The sequence below is a fragment of the Sinocyclocheilus rhinocerous genome, unplaced genomic scaffold, assembly GCF_001515625.1.
Source record: "Sinocyclocheilus rhinocerous isolate Xijiao unplaced genomic scaffold, SAMN03320098_v1.1 scaffold4545, whole genome shotgun sequence".
NCBI classification, from domain to species: Eukaryota; Metazoa; Chordata; class Actinopteri; order Cypriniformes; family Cyprinidae; genus Sinocyclocheilus; species Sinocyclocheilus rhinocerous.
This window is the reverse complement of record NW_015635030.1, coordinates 85,913-104,404: the sequence shown is the minus strand read 5'-3', so window position 1 is coordinate 104,404 and position 18,492 is coordinate 85,913. Positions and strand designations below refer to the sequence as shown.

General features: G+C 40.7%; 1 protein-coding gene and 1 pseudogene across 1 annotated transcript; one reads left to right on the top strand and one right to left on the bottom strand.

Annotated features, from left to right (window-relative positions):
• The first annotated feature begins 34 nt into the window (after positions 1–34).
• Positions 35–13,264, top strand: LOC107746221 (histone-lysine N-methyltransferase SETD1B-A-like). The gene is made up of 16 exons (XM_016560352.1): positions 35–264; positions 423–574; positions 864–962; positions 1,228–1,515; positions 4,338–5,135; positions 5,890–6,069; positions 6,157–6,250; positions 6,411–6,613; positions 6,727–6,808; positions 6,903–7,280; positions 7,376–8,755; positions 9,829–10,004; positions 10,112–10,237; positions 10,345–10,464; positions 10,543–10,680; positions 10,765–13,264. Exons 1-16 carry the CDS (start codon positions 204–206, stop codon positions 10,936–10,938), a joined length of 4,449 nt encoding a protein of 1,482 aa, XP_016415838.1. The 5' UTR covers positions 35–203; the 3' UTR covers positions 10,939–13,264.
• Positions 13,265–16,437: 3,173 nt separating this feature from the next.
• LOC107746230 (carbonic anhydrase 15-like) lies at positions 16,438–18,463 on the bottom strand (annotated as a pseudogene).
• Positions 18,464–18,492: the final 29 nt, after the last annotated feature.

Below are 18,492 nucleotides of genomic sequence, written 5' to 3'. Positions count from 1 at the left end.
AACAATAAATCGAAAGTGCGTGTCGAATGTGCCGGAAGGTTGAGGTAGTGGTGTATTGTGGGAGAGACAGAAACCCCAGACTAGAGGCACACAATATGTGTTGGCTCGCAAAAAGGAGGCAGTATCTTTAAAATCATGTAATGTGATCGGTGAAAGGTTCAAGATCTAGCCGTTTTATATACAACTACTCGATCGGGCACAAAATGTCCAGACCTGGAGAAAGAAATAAGCTAAATGAAGATCACGGTAGAAGACAGAGTTCAAGTAAGCTTTCTCTTTTTTTTTTCTTCCTCTGTAATGTCTGTTTCGGGCACCGCTTCAAACCCCCCATTTTCTACAACGTACTGTTTGTGTGCAAAAATCAACCTTTGCCATGTCAGGATTATGAAGCGTACTTTCTGTTTTTGTCATCTCTTCGTTAGGTTTGGCGAACGGAATGGAGAACAGCCATCCTATCTGCAGTTCGGGAGAGAAACGAAGTCATTGGAGAAGTTACAAGTTGATTATTGACCCAGCGTTAAAAAAGGGATCGCACAAACTGTATCGCTACGATGGACAGAACTTCAGCGTGCCGGTGAGCGAAACGAGCCGTTACAACGGCCAGAACCGGACACATCGACCCGCGTATTGAATGGATATAACACACTCGCGTTGTAAACACCTGACACAGCACATCAAAGAGTTTCACCGTTGCCAAACTTTCACGACTGACCACTCGTTTGAAAACTAAACTAGTGAGAGACGAGCTCTCGTTGTACCGCATCAGTTCTGGTGACAGTGACATGCCCGGTTTGAGTGTGCTGGCTGTGTAAAGTACACTTCCTCGCGTAAAGTGTTTATAAATGTGCTTGTTTTGTTTGCAGAACCCCGGAATGCCACCCGTGGACATCGTCCGAGACCCGAGAATCAGTCGTCTGTGGACTAAGTACAAGGAGACTGATCTCCCGGTTCCTAAATTTAAGGTAGTTCAGTCACACCCCCTTGACACATGTGTGCATTTTTTTTAAGTATCCGACTGCAGGACGTTTGACGTTCACTCAACGCTTCATATACATCTAACGTATTGCTTGCTTTTGAATTCAAAAACAAGTGATTTAACGTTCTGTTTTCAGCTATACTAGAGGCACGTGCAAACAGTTCAAACAGGGCAGCAGATAACGGTCGGTCCGTTTTGAAGTAACGTCAAACAAACATTCTGTTTCAAAGCATCGTTTCGCTTTTCCTCAGATCGATGAGTGTTACATCGGTCGCGTGCCCCCGAAGGAGGTCACGTTCGCCAAGCTCAACGACAACGTCAGAGAGGGATTCCTCACCGACATGTGCAAGAAGTTCGGCGATATTGAGGAGGTGGAAATTCTGTACAATCCGAAGAACAAAAAACATCTCGGAATTGCTAAAGTTGTATTCGGAACCGTCAAGGCGGCGAAGGATGCTGTCCAGAACTTGAACAACACGTCTGTCATGGGCAACATCATCCACGTGGAGTTGGACCCTAAAGGTAAGGATGAAATATGTGTTAAAATACTAAACTGGACATTTATAGCTTTAATATTAAATGAGGAATGTCGTCTGACCGAGTTACACTAAAATACCTCACGTGTTTGTATATTTGAATAGATTGTTTGTGACATGAAGTCACGTGCGAAAATTTACGTTGGTTGCTTGGTAACCATTAAACTACAAATCAGAGGGATTAACTGATGTGTTTGCTTTGACGTTTTCCGTGAAACGGAAGCATTTTAACTATTAGTTAGATATTTAGCTATAGTTTAAAGCAAAATTGTTTAACCTCTAAAATATGTATGCAAGTACTGAGATGAAAAATGTATGTTTAAAAAAAATAGGAGGTGGTTAACCACGACTAAAGCGTAATTGTTGTACAAATTAAAATACTGGTAATGTTAAACCCTTAAGTTCGACTATTTATTGAAGGACAAACACACTAAACCGTCATTAACCTTTGTAAAAGTGAGATCCTCAAGGCAGGATGACAGCTGTATTGGGTCTCCCCTCTCTTAAAGAGACAGTACCGTTTCATCTGTTCTCGTCAGTGACTTGAATGCAAAGCGCATGAATTTCATGCATTATACTGTCATTTTCTTATTTAAAAACACAATAGTGTCATTATTCAGTTCAATTTAGTTCAGTGTTGATTCAGTTTAGTTCATTTTACAGCTGCACAAACAGTTCTTTTGAAATATCCCTTCTTTGAAGTATTGATTCAGTTTGTTCAGATGGAATGAACTGATTTGTAGGCCTCAATGATTCAGTTATTTAGTTTTTGAAATTAATTAATATATTTTTGAAGCTTAAGCGACATACACCGGTATTGCGGTATTTTAAAAATTAATATCATAACAAAAATAAACACCGGTATTCGGTATGAACCGGTATACTGCCCAGCACTAAGTATAAATGTTGCAAAGTTCTTTATATACAATTTTAGCACCTCTAAAAACACAATAGTGTCATTATTCAGTTCAATTTAGTTCAGTGTTGATTCAGTTTAGTTCATTTTACAGCTGCACAAACAGCCAGATTGCAAAAATAAATCATGTTGTCTGATATTTTACCATAGTATTTATAAATACAGTGACTTTTTTTTAAGATGTTGCCTTCTAAATTTCTTTAGTGTAGTTTGCTACTATTGGCTATTAGTTCGTAGTGTATCTAACTTCTCAAAGGCTTCTGATGTGGTGTTAAATATGATATTTTGAGTTGTTGTATGGAGGGTTGCAGGACCCAGGAGGAATGTAAGAGGCAACTGCACTCATCTTCCTTTAAGGAGGCCCTCTACTTTCCCTTTTGTTTCACATTTTAGCAGTATAAGAAATTGTGCAATCTGCCAAAACATGTTTTAGCATTTTTTTTCCTTCAAAATATCCAAGCATGTTTTTTTTTCTTAATTTCATTTAGATCTCCGTATGCTTTGTGGGGCTTGTTTAAACCCATAGGTCTAGCCAGGAGACTTCTTGGCATCACTGGTCATTTCCTTGTGTGCTTGAGATTTTGCAACTCAACTGTTTGTAACATTTCAGGAGCATGTTGAAAAATAGAAAGTTTAGCCTGGTAGTTTAAGTGCTACATGTTAATCTGTAAAAAAATAGGCTAAGCATTGCATTCCATAGAAAATCCAAGAATATTGGGCGTCTGCAGTAAGGACATACGTGTTCAGTGCATAATGAGGCTCTCTCTTGTAAATTAACTTGTTTGCATTACAGCCTCCAGCTCTGTATGGCAAACCCAATGAAATATTATCCTACTGTGGATGCCGCTTATGTGCAACACTCTTTCACTTCCTCTTACACGTAGTTCAAGACGAGAAACAATGAACAGCCGTTGGCTCACTTTTGCGCTTTACTTCCTGCTTGAAAGCTGGACCATCAGGAAAGTGCTGTTCTTATTGAATCTCCAAAACCATAGTTCAACAAGAGCTGTGTCATATGTGAAAGTGTTTGGGTTCCTACATTCAAGCATCTTACAATGATTGTTTCAAGAGAATATTATTACTGTTGCTTAGGGTTAGTGATTTAAGGAGACTAAAAATACAATTTTGATGCATAACTAGTCCTGTATCATTTGTGCTGTGAACAAGTCATGCAGTTTATTGAGAAGAGGTATGATAAGACTTTTCTAGGTGATCTGATTTACAATTTTCATCTGCCGCATAATCCCAATTCTATTGAAAAGGGGTCCACACGCACTGGCAAATTTTGCACGCTAGTTTTAAGACCTTTAAACAATTATTTAATTCATTATTAGAAAACAAACATCTTAAGTAGTGCTACTTTTGCTTTATTTAAAAAAAATGTAGTGTGTTTGTCACAGTGTTTACTGAAATAAAGCTGAAGTAAATAAAAAACTGTAATATTAGATGACAAACCTAAACTTAAAATAACATAAATGAAAATTAGAAATGTTGCCTTTGCAACTAAATGAAATAAATGTTCTTTTACAAAAACTAAAACTGAAATCATTAAAGATAATAAATGATATTGAAATAAATAAAATGATAAAAGCATTTAACAAAATGACCAAAACTAAAAATAAACTGAAAATATAAAAATAAAAGCTAATTATAAATATTAATAAATATGTAAATAATACTAAAATAACACTTACTTGTAACTTAATTGATCAAATACTCAATATTATGCTCACTAAGAGCAATAGAACTTCATTAGAACTTTATGTCTAGATCAAGTTAAAAGGGGGGGGAAAAAATAAGAAATTGATCTGTTCGTTGTTGCACAAGGCCAAAGGCAATACAGGCCAATAGATAGTGTTTATCTCTGCATTTGCTTTGTAAGTGACTAGTTTGTGCTCTAATGCAACAGATGTTTGCTATTTTATTTATTTATTTATTTTTTTTAACACAGGGCCATCAGTCATCAGGTGAAGACATGGAGATTTCCGATGATGAGATGCCTGGCACACCGATTGCTAGTGGGGATTGTGAAAGCATTGTGGTCAACTCTGCAATGTCTCCAATGCAGACCATTCCCATGCACCCGCCAGGGTTCCCCCCACTGCCTCCTCCACAGGCTGGCTTCCCCCTGCCGCTGCCTCCTCTTCCAACCGTACCGCACCTGGCTGGCCCACCTGGCGTGGCCCCCCATCCGATGCTACACGCGTTGCACCCTTATCCCCCTGGCATGATGCCCATTATGCAGATGGACCTGATGAGCTCCTTACCACAGTGGGGAAGCGTTCACATGTCCTTCCAGATGCAGACTCAGATGTTAAGTCGCATGGCGCAGAGCCAGCGGCCGTACCCTTACCCTCACTTCATCAGTGGGGCTGCTGCAAGCGCCAGCGCTGCTGCCGCCGCTGCTGCCATGCAGTTTGGGGGCCCGTATCCACCTTTGTCTATGGTTGGTGCGCCTGCAAGCACTGTGGGTCAGGGGCAGCCCTGGCACCTACCCAACATGCCCAAGTTCAACCCTGCTGTTCCCCCTCCAGGCTATGAGCCCCAAAAGGAAGACCCACACAAAGCCACTGTGGATGCAGTGCTTACGCTTATTGTCAAGGAGCTGAAGTCCATTATGAAAAGAGATCTCAACCGCAAGATGGTGGAGGTGGTGGCCTTCAGGGCATTTGATGAGTGGTGGGACAAACAGGAGCGTTCGGCTAAGGTAAGCGCCATTCTACAAAACCAGGCCTGTTTTAAATGTTACATGATACTCGTTGCTGAATATGTAAATACTTCTCGAAATGAATAATAACAAATGCAGCAAATTTGCTTTTCAAGCTATTTAAGTCGTGCCAGATACAAAATCACTGTCAAGTTGATAGGTAACTTTCATAAATATAATTTCCCTTTAAATGGCTTCTTGTTCAACACTCCAAATAGAGTACATCATGGTACATTCATCCTAAATGATTCTGAACTGCACTGACATAATGCAAAATGAAGTGCGGCAAACCCAACTCTGATTCAAGAATGTTATTAGTGTCATGTCTGTGTTTGATCCAAACAGTGTTTTAGCTTTCAATAATAATGCTGTTCCAAAATGTTAATTTAAACTTTTAAATACCCAGTTATTACATTTATTCTGACAAGCAAATATTTTTAATAATATTATAATTGTATCAAGTCAATATAGTAATATTTATACATTTCCTAAAACCTTCCTGGGATGGGTTGATAAATTGATATTTAATCTGTTGGTCTTTTGGAGCGGATAGTAGTAGACTAACTTGGACCGCTTAAAATTATCCCTAACTTATCTTATCTTACTCTAAATTAAATGTTAGCTGATTCCAGACCTGAATGTTCCAAAGAGTTTTGGAACAATTAGTCAAAAAGAAAACCCCAGTTTATTAACCTGAGGTCATGTAATTATACTAACAGAATTATCTGTCGTCATCATGTTTCTGCACCTGCAGGCTACACTTACACCTGTGAAGACCGGTGAGGGCAAAGATGATGAAAAAGAACGGGCCAAACCCAAAGAGACCATATCCTCTAGCTTACTGGAAAACTGGAACAAGGTTGAAGGTCTGGGATTCGAGGGAATAGGTCTCAGCATAGGCCTGCGCGGTGCCATCCGGTTGCCATCCTTCAAGGTACCAAACTATCACCAGGTGTTTTTGTTAATTTGCTGTTATACTTTAAAAGTTGCTCATTATCAATTGCTACTCATTTGTTTGCAGGTTAAGAGGAAACAGCCCCCTGAGCCAACATCTACCAATGACAATAAGAGGGTGCGACCATCCACACCTGTCGATGATGAGCTGGAAGATGAAGGTGTGTGCTTGACATACTTGCCCAGTTAATCAGATTTCTGTTCTATAAACTGAAACATGGACCACTTATTCAAACTGAAAAACTGTTGGCTTTAAAGTGACAATGCTTTACATGGTCTCATGCCATTTCTGTAAACTAACTTGGTAAGGTCGGTTCTCAGAATCAGAAAGAACAGATCTTCGCACAGACGGATCCAGAACGGATGGCGGTGGTTCTTCTGCCAAGCGAAGGCCAGCCAGACCTCTGGAGCTGGACAGCGAAGGCGAGGAGGAGGAGGAAACCTCTGGCAAAGAGGAGTCATCACCTTCAGATCATGAAGAGGAGGCAGTAGAAGATGCCTCTGAGAGGTTGTCCTCTGGCACGGTGAGCACCAGTCCACAGTATTTCTTAATGAACCTTAATCAAGTGTAGGTATCAGGCTCTATGTACAATGTACTATGTACTTATTTGAGCCTAATATAGACATGCCTTCTTAGGTTATGGAGGACGAGGAAGATGATGAAAAGAAGAGCAAATCAGACTCCAGCGAGAGTGAATCATCTGACTCATCAGATGATGGTAATGAGTTTAATGGCTTGAGGTTGATAAATATTGTGCCCTTGTGGTCACTGTAATTGGCCTGAGGTATTGACCTTCACTATTTCCCCCCCAGAATCTTCTAGCTTATCATCCTCCTCCAAATCTGATTCTGATTCCTCTGGGAGCGAGAGCTCGTCCGACTACGAATCGAGTTCAGGGGAGGAAGAGGAGGAAGAAGAAGAACAGGTAGAGGGTATGGAGAATGAAGATGAAGCCGATGCACAAACCTCATCGTCGTCCTCATCTTCCACATCCTCATCTTCTGAAGAGGAGGATGTTGATGTAAAAGCTCCCAGTACCCCCACAGGACCACCACCAGAAGAGGAACCAAATGAGTTGGGCAGGCTGGAAGCGTTAGATGAGGCAGAGATCGATCACAAACATACTGCGGTGAGCTCAATCAAGCCTGGAGTTGAAGACGTGTGGCCCCCATCACCCAAAAGATTGCCAGGTCAGAGTCTTGACTGTTTTTTAGCCTGATGTTCCTGTAGCAGTTGAGTATTCTGTGTTCAAGTCACATCATAATTGGTTGTCATCTCTTTTCAGCTGATGAACCCGACATTGATTTGGCCGTCAGTATTCCAGTGTCCAAAGCTAAAGCTACCCTGGAGGATGTCGGTAGCTTGCGGCCACCCACTCCAACAGGTTTGTTTGCAGACAGTGATCAGGACACCCAACCAAAGATCCCTGCAGAAGACTTTCGCCGAACCCCTGGTCGTGATGGCCCAGTTTCCTTAGAATCAGAAGCTGCAATCCCTCGTTCTCTTCCTACGCCCTCAATGCACCTTCCATTTCCCCCCAATCATGCCCTCGAAGCTCGATCCCTTCTGCCGCCTCCTGAAGCTTTGCCGGATATGCCTGTCCGTGGGCGGTTGCCTACGGAAGAGGACATCCCACGCACACCAGGGAGAGATCTTATGGACAGACCCCGGGGTTTGGGCAAGTCTCAGAGCACTGATGCATTTCCTGTCACACCAGGAAGCGACACACCGCTAACAGGTAACAGCTTGAGCTCGCCGCATATTCCCGGCAGCCCTTTCTCTTATCCTGCTCAATCCCCTGTCCTCAGCGCTGGTATCCCTCGGACTCCGGGTAGAGATCTTACTTTCACCCCAGCTTTCCCTGACTCTGCTGCTTTATCTGCAGGCCTTCCCATTCACAGGAAGGCCTCGTCGGAGAGCTTGGAGGAGAAGTCTCTCTTTAAAGAGCCTCTACTCAGCGCCTCTCCTCATGCCAGCCTACCTAACAATGCCATTTCTTCCCCATTCCCTGGTCCTCCCCTTCCTGCTGCTTCACTTCAGGAGCCACCTCTGCCTCCCCAAGGCTCCTCTCCCACTTCTGTAGAGACTTCCTCTTCTGCTGCTCCAAAAGACCTACCTGTTCCAATGATAGATGTTCCTGTGCCCTTAGATGCTACTCCAAGTAAAAGGAAACCGGGGCGCCCCAAGTCTAAAAAGGTACCTGTGGCCACCCCTCCAGATTCTGAAGAGCCTCCAGCTCCAATGGTGGACTCTTTACCTCCAGATCTACCGGTAAACGACCTGTACCCAGACCACCCTTCAGAGACCTTCAAAGGAGAAGATGGTGACTCCACAGTCTTGGAGGAAGAGGAAAACCAATCCCAGACAGTCATACCTGAGGTGGAAGACAAGTTGCTTTACGTCGAGGAACCTATTCAGAAGACGCGCCGACAGAGACGGGGCTGGCAAGAGTTGTTGTTATCCATGCACTCCCCTGTGATATCACCGCCCCGCCCCAGCTTCCTACCCCGCTCAGAATTTGAGGAGATGACCATCTTATATGACATCTGGAATGACGGCATTGATGAGGAGGACATCTGCTACCTTAAGATAACTTATGACAAAATGCTGCAGCAGGACAATGGCAACGACTGGCTCAATGACACCCTCTGGGTCCACCATCCTCATATCCTTTACTGCTACAATGTTAAGGTGCAGTCACATTAGTGAAATTTAGCAGACAAAAAAGATCCATTGTCTTTTATCAATGATAATGACTTTTTAAGTGTAAAATCCTATTAAAGGGGTCATATGATGCAATTTCATTTTTTCCTTTCTCTTTGGAGTGTTACAAGCTCTTGGTGCATAAAGAAGATCTGTAAAGTTGCAAAGATAGCTGGCTAATCAGAGCACACCTCGCTTTTCAGACCGATTAGTTTTGTAAAAATCGACGCGTTTCAGAAGGCGGGGCATACAGGAGAAACAATAATGTACAGTATGTGGAAAATAATGTTTTTTTTTAACTTTAAACCGCATAAACACATTTCATTACACCAAATACACAAAATAATGTTCTTTTTAGCAGCATCATATGACCCCTTTAAAGTGGCTGTTGGTAACATCTGTGACCCTAGTGGCAGCAAATGGAATTAAATTATAATAAACAATGGAAGATTTGGGGGAGTGTTTGGCAGAGTCATTTAGTTCCTTTTGCAATTTAGTTTGATGCCACTAGGTGTGAAGAAATGATGCCCCTTGTGGCTCCAAATGGAATAGCGGAATTGAATTGCAGTTCTTTGGTTGATGTTGAAAAATAGAACCCCAGTGTTGGGCTGCACGATAAATCGCATGCGATATTTAATGCGCGTCTTGTTAGTAAAGTCGGTTCTGTAATTAGCGGTAAACTGACAAGCTGCGCTAAACCATGTTCATATATGATCATGGTTTAGCGCAGCTTGTCGGTGAACAACGGCTCTGTGTAGTTAACGCGGCTCCATGTGAAAGCCCGCACGTGATGGAGATTTACCGCTGATTACAGAACCTGCTTTACTGACAAGATGCACATTAAATATCGCATACGATTTATCGTGCAGCCCTACCCCAGTGTTCACATTTTTGGGACCGTCTTACTCATTGACAGTATTGTGATAAAAAAAATAATTACATCCACTAAAATGAATTGCTAGTATTTGCAGACCTCTAATGTGGAGACGTATCTGTTCATGTAAAGAAAGCTGTATTTTCTTGACTCCTCTGAACCTACCAACATGGGCAGCACATCAGGGCTGAAGAAGAAGCGGAAAGAGGATGGTATACGCGACCATGTCACCGGCTGCGCCCGCAGCGAGGGCTACTACAAAATCGACAAGAAAGACAAAATGAAGTACTTGAACAGCTCACGCCTGCAGTCCGAAGAGCCTGATGTGGACACTCAGGTGGGCCGCAGTGATAAAATACTGGAGTTTACTCACAATCAATACTTCATTAAGCTGGTTTGCTGAAGGTTTTGATGTTGATTGTGTTTGTGTGTGATTTCTCACAGGGGAAGAGTATTCCAGCACAGCCCCAAGCGTCCACTAGGGCAGGTTCAGAGCGGCGGTCTGAACAGCGCCGCCTGCTGTCATCCTTCAGCTGCGACAGTGACCTCCTCAAGTTCAACCAGCTCAAGGTAAGACAAGCGAAACCCAGCTATTCATATCTTGCATATCCTGCAAAACATCACCAATCAAATTATGAGCCAAGTCAAAATCTTAATGATTCACAACTTCTACACAGTTCCGTAAAAAGAAAATCCGGTTCTGTAAAAGTCACATTCATGACTGGGGATTGTTCGCCATGGAACCTATTGCTGCCGATGAGATGGTTATCGAATACGTTGGCCAGAATATCCGACAGGTGAGCGTGAAGCTAACCAAACTTTCAGCATCACTGCTTTTTGGCCGGTCTGTTCGTAATTTCCCCATCTCTTTGCAGGTTATCGCAGACATGCGAGAGAAGCGCTATGAGGAAAAGGGCATCGGCAGTAGCTACATGTTCCGTGTGGATCACGATACCATTATAGATGCAACCAAATGTGGCAACTTCGCCCGCTTCATCAATCACAGTTGTAATGTGAGTTTGCTTGTACGTTTTTTAACAAAAGGTCAATTTGAAGGCAAAAACCATATTAATGGTGTCCTACTTTGTGTTTCCCAGCCAAACTGTTACGCCAAGGTCATCACTGTGGAGTCACAGAAAAAGATCGTCATCTACTCCCGGCAGCCAATAAATGTTAACGAGGAGATCACCTACGACTACAAGTTCCCCATCGAGGACGAGAAGATACCGTGCCTCTGTGGTGCAGAAAACTGCAGGGGAACCTTAAACTAACCCCCAACGTATAGGTGAGAACTATTTTAAAAACATGCACTGCCCATCAACAAGCCCAGACGCCCCATCTTCTGGAGCTACAGAGGAAATAGTGGGTGAAATCCAACACATCCACTGGATATATCGTGCAGCTAAGTGTCTGGGACTTCGTTTTTGTACTTTTTCATGATTGTTTACGAATTACAGGTGCTCTTTCAAGCATAAAAATGAGTTTTCTACCACTCTTCCATTGACCTCTTTGGAAATGGACTTATTTTCCCCCCAAAATATTTGGGCACTCACTTTGTTGTCTGCCCATTTGGCACAGTTTGTCTTTGCCGTGGAGCTCCTGCTCCTCGTCAGTCCCCTTCTGTTCTGCAGTTTGGTTATGGAGAGACCTCCCCGTCCCTGAACTTGGACCCCAAACACTTTAAGCTGCTCACGTCTGTCCCACAGACACAAAATTCAGTTTTAATTCAGTTTTGTTCTCCCAGCCCAACTTGCAAGTTTAGTTTATTTTTGGACTTCACTGTAACATGCCCACAAGGTTTAGCATTTATTGTGACACTAACCATTGTTGGGGGAATTGGGTCAATTGTCTTCAGTTTGCAGAACATTCAACAAAAGCACAACCTGCGCCGGCCACAAAACAAATCAGTAGAAAAGGTCCACAGCTCAGGCAAATTTACACAAAGCGAAACGCTCCTACGATATTTCAGCCAGCGCTGCATGTGGCACCTACTGACTGGACCTTTCTTAAAGGATAAAAGCAAATTAAACAATACACTACACTTTCTTTCATTTATTCAAGCCATTTTTACAACCATTTCTGCGATCTTTGGATTTGAGCGTGTCTGCTGCCCTCTAGCTTTTGTAAGGTGCAAAGACCGAAAGCTGCTTGTCTTCAATCAGATTCCACTTTAAAGTTGTACAGCTTAGTATTAACTCTGCGTTTGTCATGTCAGCTCACTATTTCAGCAGATAAACATGCAGAGGTCCAATTGGGTTCATGCATATTCAGTCACTAATGCTGAATTTTCTATTATGGAGCGAATCTCACCAATATGATGCTGCTATTCTGCAAACGTATGTTCCTAATTTTCTCCACCAGTTCACTTTAAGATGGCGAAATCCACCTGCACTGGTTTCAGCATGGGTTTTCATAGTATTTGGAGTTCTCTGTGAGTGCGGTAACTGGCGCACAGCACTGATGCTTTTCAAAAAGGTTGCCCAGGCACCAATTCAACTAATAAATCTAGTCTAAGTAGATGCACCGATGTTTAGGATATCAGACCCTGGAGTATTAGGTCCGTCGATCTGAAACCATCAGCAGTGGACCCAGAAAATCAAGTATAAGTTGAATAGAGTGCCAAATATGTACTTTAATGTGTCACGGCTCTAAAGGCAAACCCTCTTCCATTTGTCTCCTCCTATGTGTGTGTGTACGAATGACTTAAGTTCACTGGTACTTCGGGCGACCCATTTGAGGTCCTGCATTTTGCTCAGTATTTAACCATCAAAAAGTTTGAAAAGCTATTACACATCCTCATTCAGCCAAATGTCCCTTTGAAAGCAGAAGACTTTCAGATCTGCAAGGCAGCATGGTCACTGTGCTTGTCTTTGTGATTTGGTTATGTTTATAAATGCACTAGAGGCTTCCAACCTCCTATCAGGCCAAATGGCACTCACAAGACCAAGCTATGAAACGTGTCCTTTTGCATTAGTTCACTCACAGGGTAAGGTCTCCCCTCTTTTTGAGATTTTTCTTTTTAAATATGTTTATATTGTACAGGATAATAATGGTTTGTATAAAGGAATGAGACTTTTTTTATCATGATGGGGAGTGATGATGCATCGTTCTGCTTTTATGAGCGACAAACGGAGTATTTAAAATGAATATTTTTCAGGGATCATTATATGAAAAAGGGGTTGAATAGCTAATTTAAAGAAAATGATGCATCTTGTACATAAAACAGATTTGTACTTCCTTTTGAAAGATTGTTTCTTGTAGAAACGTCTTTTTTCTGCCCATTTTCCCTTGGATTCTTATGTGTAAATACTCTAACTGTGAATATATAAATATAAATATATATATATATTTTTGTTCCTGAGGATTTGCTACAGCGTCACAGCTCAGAAAGGTCTATCTGACAGTGAGTACAGAGAGCTGGTGGCAGTATTTTCAGCTTGTGTCAAGCTTTATTTTTTATTTTTGGTTGTAAATTCTATGAAAATCTGTTTGCAGTGTGGGGGGAAAGCATTATCATTCAGAAATGGCAAGGGACATTGGTAAAATTGACCTTTATCCCCTGTCTATTTATTATACCACAATTGTATGGAAAAAAGATCATGGAAAAATAAAGGATTTTTTTTCAACTGCCTTGTCTTGGAACTAATCTTTTAATCATGTCTCACACATTTATGTAAAGTTTATTAATCCGGATGTTTTATCTTGGTGAGTTCCTGTGTACAGCGTTAGCAGGATTTCAAATGTGAGTTTAATTACGAATAATAACTTCACATATTTGTGTCAGTAGGAGGTCTAAAGCACACTGGGTTCTCACCATCTGCCCTTCAAATTGCCTTACATAACTCATAGCTCTATTCATAGGTTTACCCTTTACTGTTCGGACTCGGCTATTGTTTGTAATGTATTTAGTTTCTACTCGCATGGTTCAACCAAAAAATACAAATAATAATTCCGTCACCAGTTGAACAAAAACATGAGTAGATTCTTTAACAATTAATTGTCTATATATATATATATATATATATATAACACAACCGCGAATGTTTACATAAAAAATCGTAAAAACAATGCAGTTTACGTAAGAAAAAAAGAATCTGGTGACGAACAGTATCGTTTTACAGTAATGTTATAGTTCAACATTTAACGGTTCTTGTTATATTACATTATTTTATAAATTGTTACCAATTAAACTAAAGAACAGTAATTTATAGGCAAGTAGTCGTTGATGGTCCACTTCAGAACGTCAGCTGAAATAGTGATTCTTCTGTCAGTGAGCAGCAGGGAATGACCTCACTGGCCAGATAGGCAAACCTAGTAACCTGAAAGAGACAGACACAAGGGCTCTTTGTGTGAGTGAGCAGTGCCCCCAGTGTCAGTAACAGGACGTGAAGGGTATGAGCACTACAACAATACACTTGTGTGTGATTGAGCTAGTCAAAATAGACAAAACACACCGATAACAATGTCATTTTATTTAATCTTTATTATTTGTAAAAGAGCACTTTGCACTTGATAGCTCTGCTATTGTATATACATCAAATAGTTTGTCTCCTGAGGTAAGTTTGTATTTTTCACATAACTCATTAATTGGTTTATCTATATAGGTGTGCATACTTTCACAAACGTCCTTTAAACTTTATGCAATTTTATCTTTCTACTATAGGCTATTATATGAAATCCCACTATGCAGCATTTGTGTGTGGGAAAAGGCTTTGAATGATCAAGTTCACAAAGAATGAATGAGGGGAAATATGTAAATGGGCATACCACCAAGGATTATCACTCATCCGATAGCAATTTTGTTGAACTCAATGGGGCTGCTGTAGATGTGTGATCAAAATTGCAACTACAATTTGTTTCAACATACAAATAATTAACACAATCGTTCTTGGTCAATTACAATTAATTATAATACCATTTAAGGCCCGTTCACAAAAAGGACGATAACTAGAAATGATAAAGTTTTAATAATCGTTCTAATGCTAGGAGAATAAGTCCACCAAAACCCTAACGACAATGACACAGAGGACCGATATCGTTGGAATCACCTCAGAACGATTTATTTTCTAGCTGATGAGCAATAAATACATGCGCTGCGTCCGAAATCGCATACTATATAATAGGCGAAAAACATTATCCCTGCGTCCCAATGTTCATACTATCCATCCTAAATAGTATGTGAGATCAAAATAAGTATGTCCCAAAGCATAGTATATTGAACAGAGTATGCCAGAAGTCCCCGGATGGTCTACTATTTCAGGTAGATTTTTGAAGTGTGGATCCGTGCACACGCTGATGGCTAATATTACCCACAATCCATTGCGCTTTGACGAATAATTCGGTTCAGAACTACAAACACGAATTAAAAAACGTAAAAATACAAACAAAAAAAACTACAAACATGGCGGATGTGCGCGACCGTCGTTTAAGTAGAGAGGTTTAGATAAAGGGGTTTGAGTTACGAATAATCAACATTTAACCTATTAAAAAAAATTTATTTAATGTTATCTGTGTTAGGATATTTCATCTACAACAACAATGTGAACTTTCATAAACATCCGTTTGGCCATTAACTTTTAAATGCACCATTATGCAAAAAATATGAGCCGTTCTCTGCAGAGAAGACCCAAGGCTGGCAGATCAACATGCTACTTCATTTCTCTCCAATATGTAGGAAGTTAAATGAAACAAAATGTGAAGAATATAAACAGTGACAAGATGATTGACAGGCCATTTTTCAGTGACAGGATGCGTGTAATTATGTGACAGAGCGGACCGTTAAAGACGCAGTTGTATGACGTTATATAGTATGTCCCAAAGCTTGCCTACTCTTCTACTACACACTCAAAAGTGTGTACTTTTTCTTCACCAAAAGAGTACATACTTTAAGGGCGTAGTATAGTAGGCACATTGGGATGCGTCCCAATCAGTGAGGCGAGTATGTCCGAAGTCATAGTATTCGAAAAACAATAGGCAAAAAGTACCCGGATGACCTACTACTTCCGCCCGGATTCTGAAGTGCGCATTCAAGATAGACACTGTACTATCCATACAGTCTATGGTACTATCCCATGAGGCCACGGGAGAGGATTTATGAACGGCAGTGAAGCGACGCAACTGACGCTGGTAGGTCATGTGACAGTAACAACATGGCGGATGTAGTACGTTTTTAACGGTCGTAAAGTAAATTCAAATTCAAATGTAGTAACTCAGACAGTACGCGATTTCAGACTCACTGATTGACATCCAATCAGAATCCACCTGATTTTAAAGAGCTCGTGCATTTAAACAAAGACGATAGAATACCCTTAAAGGGACTTTGATTTAAAGCAGCAGATGACGTAAATAAAACAGAACTTTATCCTGCGTTGGTGTGGACGCTAATATAGTTATCGTTCTTGGTGTGAACGGACCGTAAAAATAACTAATAATTACATGGTTTTAATAATCGTTTAAAGTTTTATGAGAATAAGTAAATCCACACCACAACTGCCTGTAATGATAATGAGGAACGATACCATTGCAACACTTTCAGAACAGTTTTTACCCCTAGCTGATAAACCATAAAATCATCGACAGCCAATCAGAATCCATTTAAAGTGGCAGATGACATAATGGCAGCGTGCTTATAATAAAGAGAACGTTAACGTTCTTGGTGTGAATGGGTCTTTAAAATGGCTAGTGACACTTTCTGACTAGCCTTTGACACAGTAATTGAAGTTTATGTTCAAGTGGACGTTTAATACTGTCCTTCTGCTATATGCAAAATACTAAATGTTTAAAAATCCAATATATAAAAGAACATTAAAAAGATTAAAAATGGCAAGAGGGGAAACTCCATTGGTGAGCAGTTTTGCATCTTTGGAAGCGTACACGGGCCGAACATAGGTTGGATGGATGTGTCTGTAGTTGTTCTGCAGGGGAACTTGTTTATCGGCTTCTTCCTCTGTGGAACATATCCCGCTTACAAACAGCTCGAACTGTCAAAAAAAAGCAAATGTTAGAAACATCTTAAATTTATGCAATTGTTTCATAAATGTATTACAGATCTGCAAACAACAACAACACAATCTGCTCAACTTGCAAACTGCAAGCGCGTCCTTGCGTGCGGCGTTATTGTGGCTTTAACAAACCGCCATACCTCAAATGTCCGCTATTAAACTTACGTTACTTATTTTGCGATTTACAAACATGACGACTTTTTAATTCAATTTTAACAAACTTATTTGGCAAGATTCCTATAATATAATATAACCGTAAAAGATTATGCTACTATCACTATAGCGCCACCTAGTGACAACACTGAAAGTGCAACGAGAACTTATGAAGTGCAAAAAAAAAAAAAAAAAATCGAATTAGCGTATCTAGAAGCACTTGTGTTCACATACTTATGTAGAGTATATACGTCTTACCTGAGCCCATGAGATATAGATGGGTACTTGATACACAGTGTGAACAGGGCGGCGTTGTGAGGCTGCCGTGATAACGGTAATACTGCGTTAGGTTGTTCTGAGGTAACAGATTCATCAAAGGAAATGGTCTGATCGATTTAGTTTGTCCTACAAGAAAATGAAAAAGATTTAGATTTATTTATATTTAGACTTTCTCACATTCTGTTTTTTTAAATGGAAGACCATTTCAACTACTGTCTCAACTAACCTTTGTAGGCGACAGAAAGAAGTGCATTTGAGATGGACTGGAAGTTTTCATTGTGCAAATATGTCACCTGTGGAAGAGTATTAACGATAAAATACAAACAGAGATGAAATATTACTTCAGATAAAACTATATCTTACATCAACGAAGACTCCAAGCACAACAAGGCCAGTTGTGTCTTCAAGCGCAGATGTCAAATTTGGGTGTGTGGATTTGATGTTGACTATGTGCATCTGTGCACAAACATGGACATCCATTACGAAAATGTAGACATCATGAACAGTTTTGAGATATGGACAACGTGAAGCCCCAAACCTCCATAGGAAACCTCAGGTGGTCCAGGGTGTGCTCAGAACCGTTTGAAGACCCAATGGAAATGCAGCTGGATGGTTCGGTAAGTCCCAGGAAGCCCTCCACCACTCACCTGCATACCGTTACCGACCTGAAGCACAACTACACACAGAGACATGTTTCAGATTGGAACCAGTTGAGCTACAACTTTCAATTTCCAGGGAACACTTCAATAAAATGTAGGTACCCTTTGAAGACGCTTGGGATAAAAGTGTCCAAAACGTCTTTCTAAAGGTCATTATTCACTTACCAGAGTGACCCTGGTTTGTCAGCCACCACTGGCCTTTATGAGTCAAATTAAAACCCTCCAGGTGCAGAGAGTCTAAAGATTGGTTCTTCATCAGCTGTAATCCAGGTTGATTGGAGAGTGATGGCTCTCCAAAAGAGGATGGCAAGAGGGGTAGATGTCTCCCCATACATATGGATCTACCAAGAACAATTTAATCTTGTTTACGTCATGACAATAGTAATATTGACAAAATTAGTATCTTTTGTCCTTCTGAATTATTTCTAACAAGAACAAGAACTCACCACAGTGCTCCTCATCATAACAGAAGTCTGAGAGAAAACAAAACAGTTAGTCTTTACCAGATTTTATAAATCCCTTATTTCAGTCAAAGGCATTAAACTTAATTCCTTAAAACTAAAAGTGAATTATAACTTGGAGAACTCCAATTTTTTTATCCAAAGCAACAGAAAGGAACTTTATCAATGAATCATTCGTCACTCACCATCATCACTGTCTGCCAATGAAACCACAGACAACATCAGCATCAGAAGTAACATCATGCTTCTAAAGTCAATAAATGTTCCCACTG

Bases quoted from the DNA above. Each gene is read 5' to 3' on its own strand.
- LOC107746221 (XM_016560352.1), top strand. From the start codon at position 204: ATGTCCAGACCTGGAGAAAGAAATAAGCTAAATGAAGATCACGGTAGA. The intron at 1,516-4,337 runs GTTAAAATACTA...CTAATGCAACAG, and splicing joins AAGGTAAGGATGAAATATGT to ATGTTTGCTATTTTATTTAT. The intron at 8,756-9,828 runs ATATCCTTTACT...ACTCCTCTGAAC, and splicing joins CCTCTGGGTCCACCATCCTC to CTACCAACATGGGCAGCACA.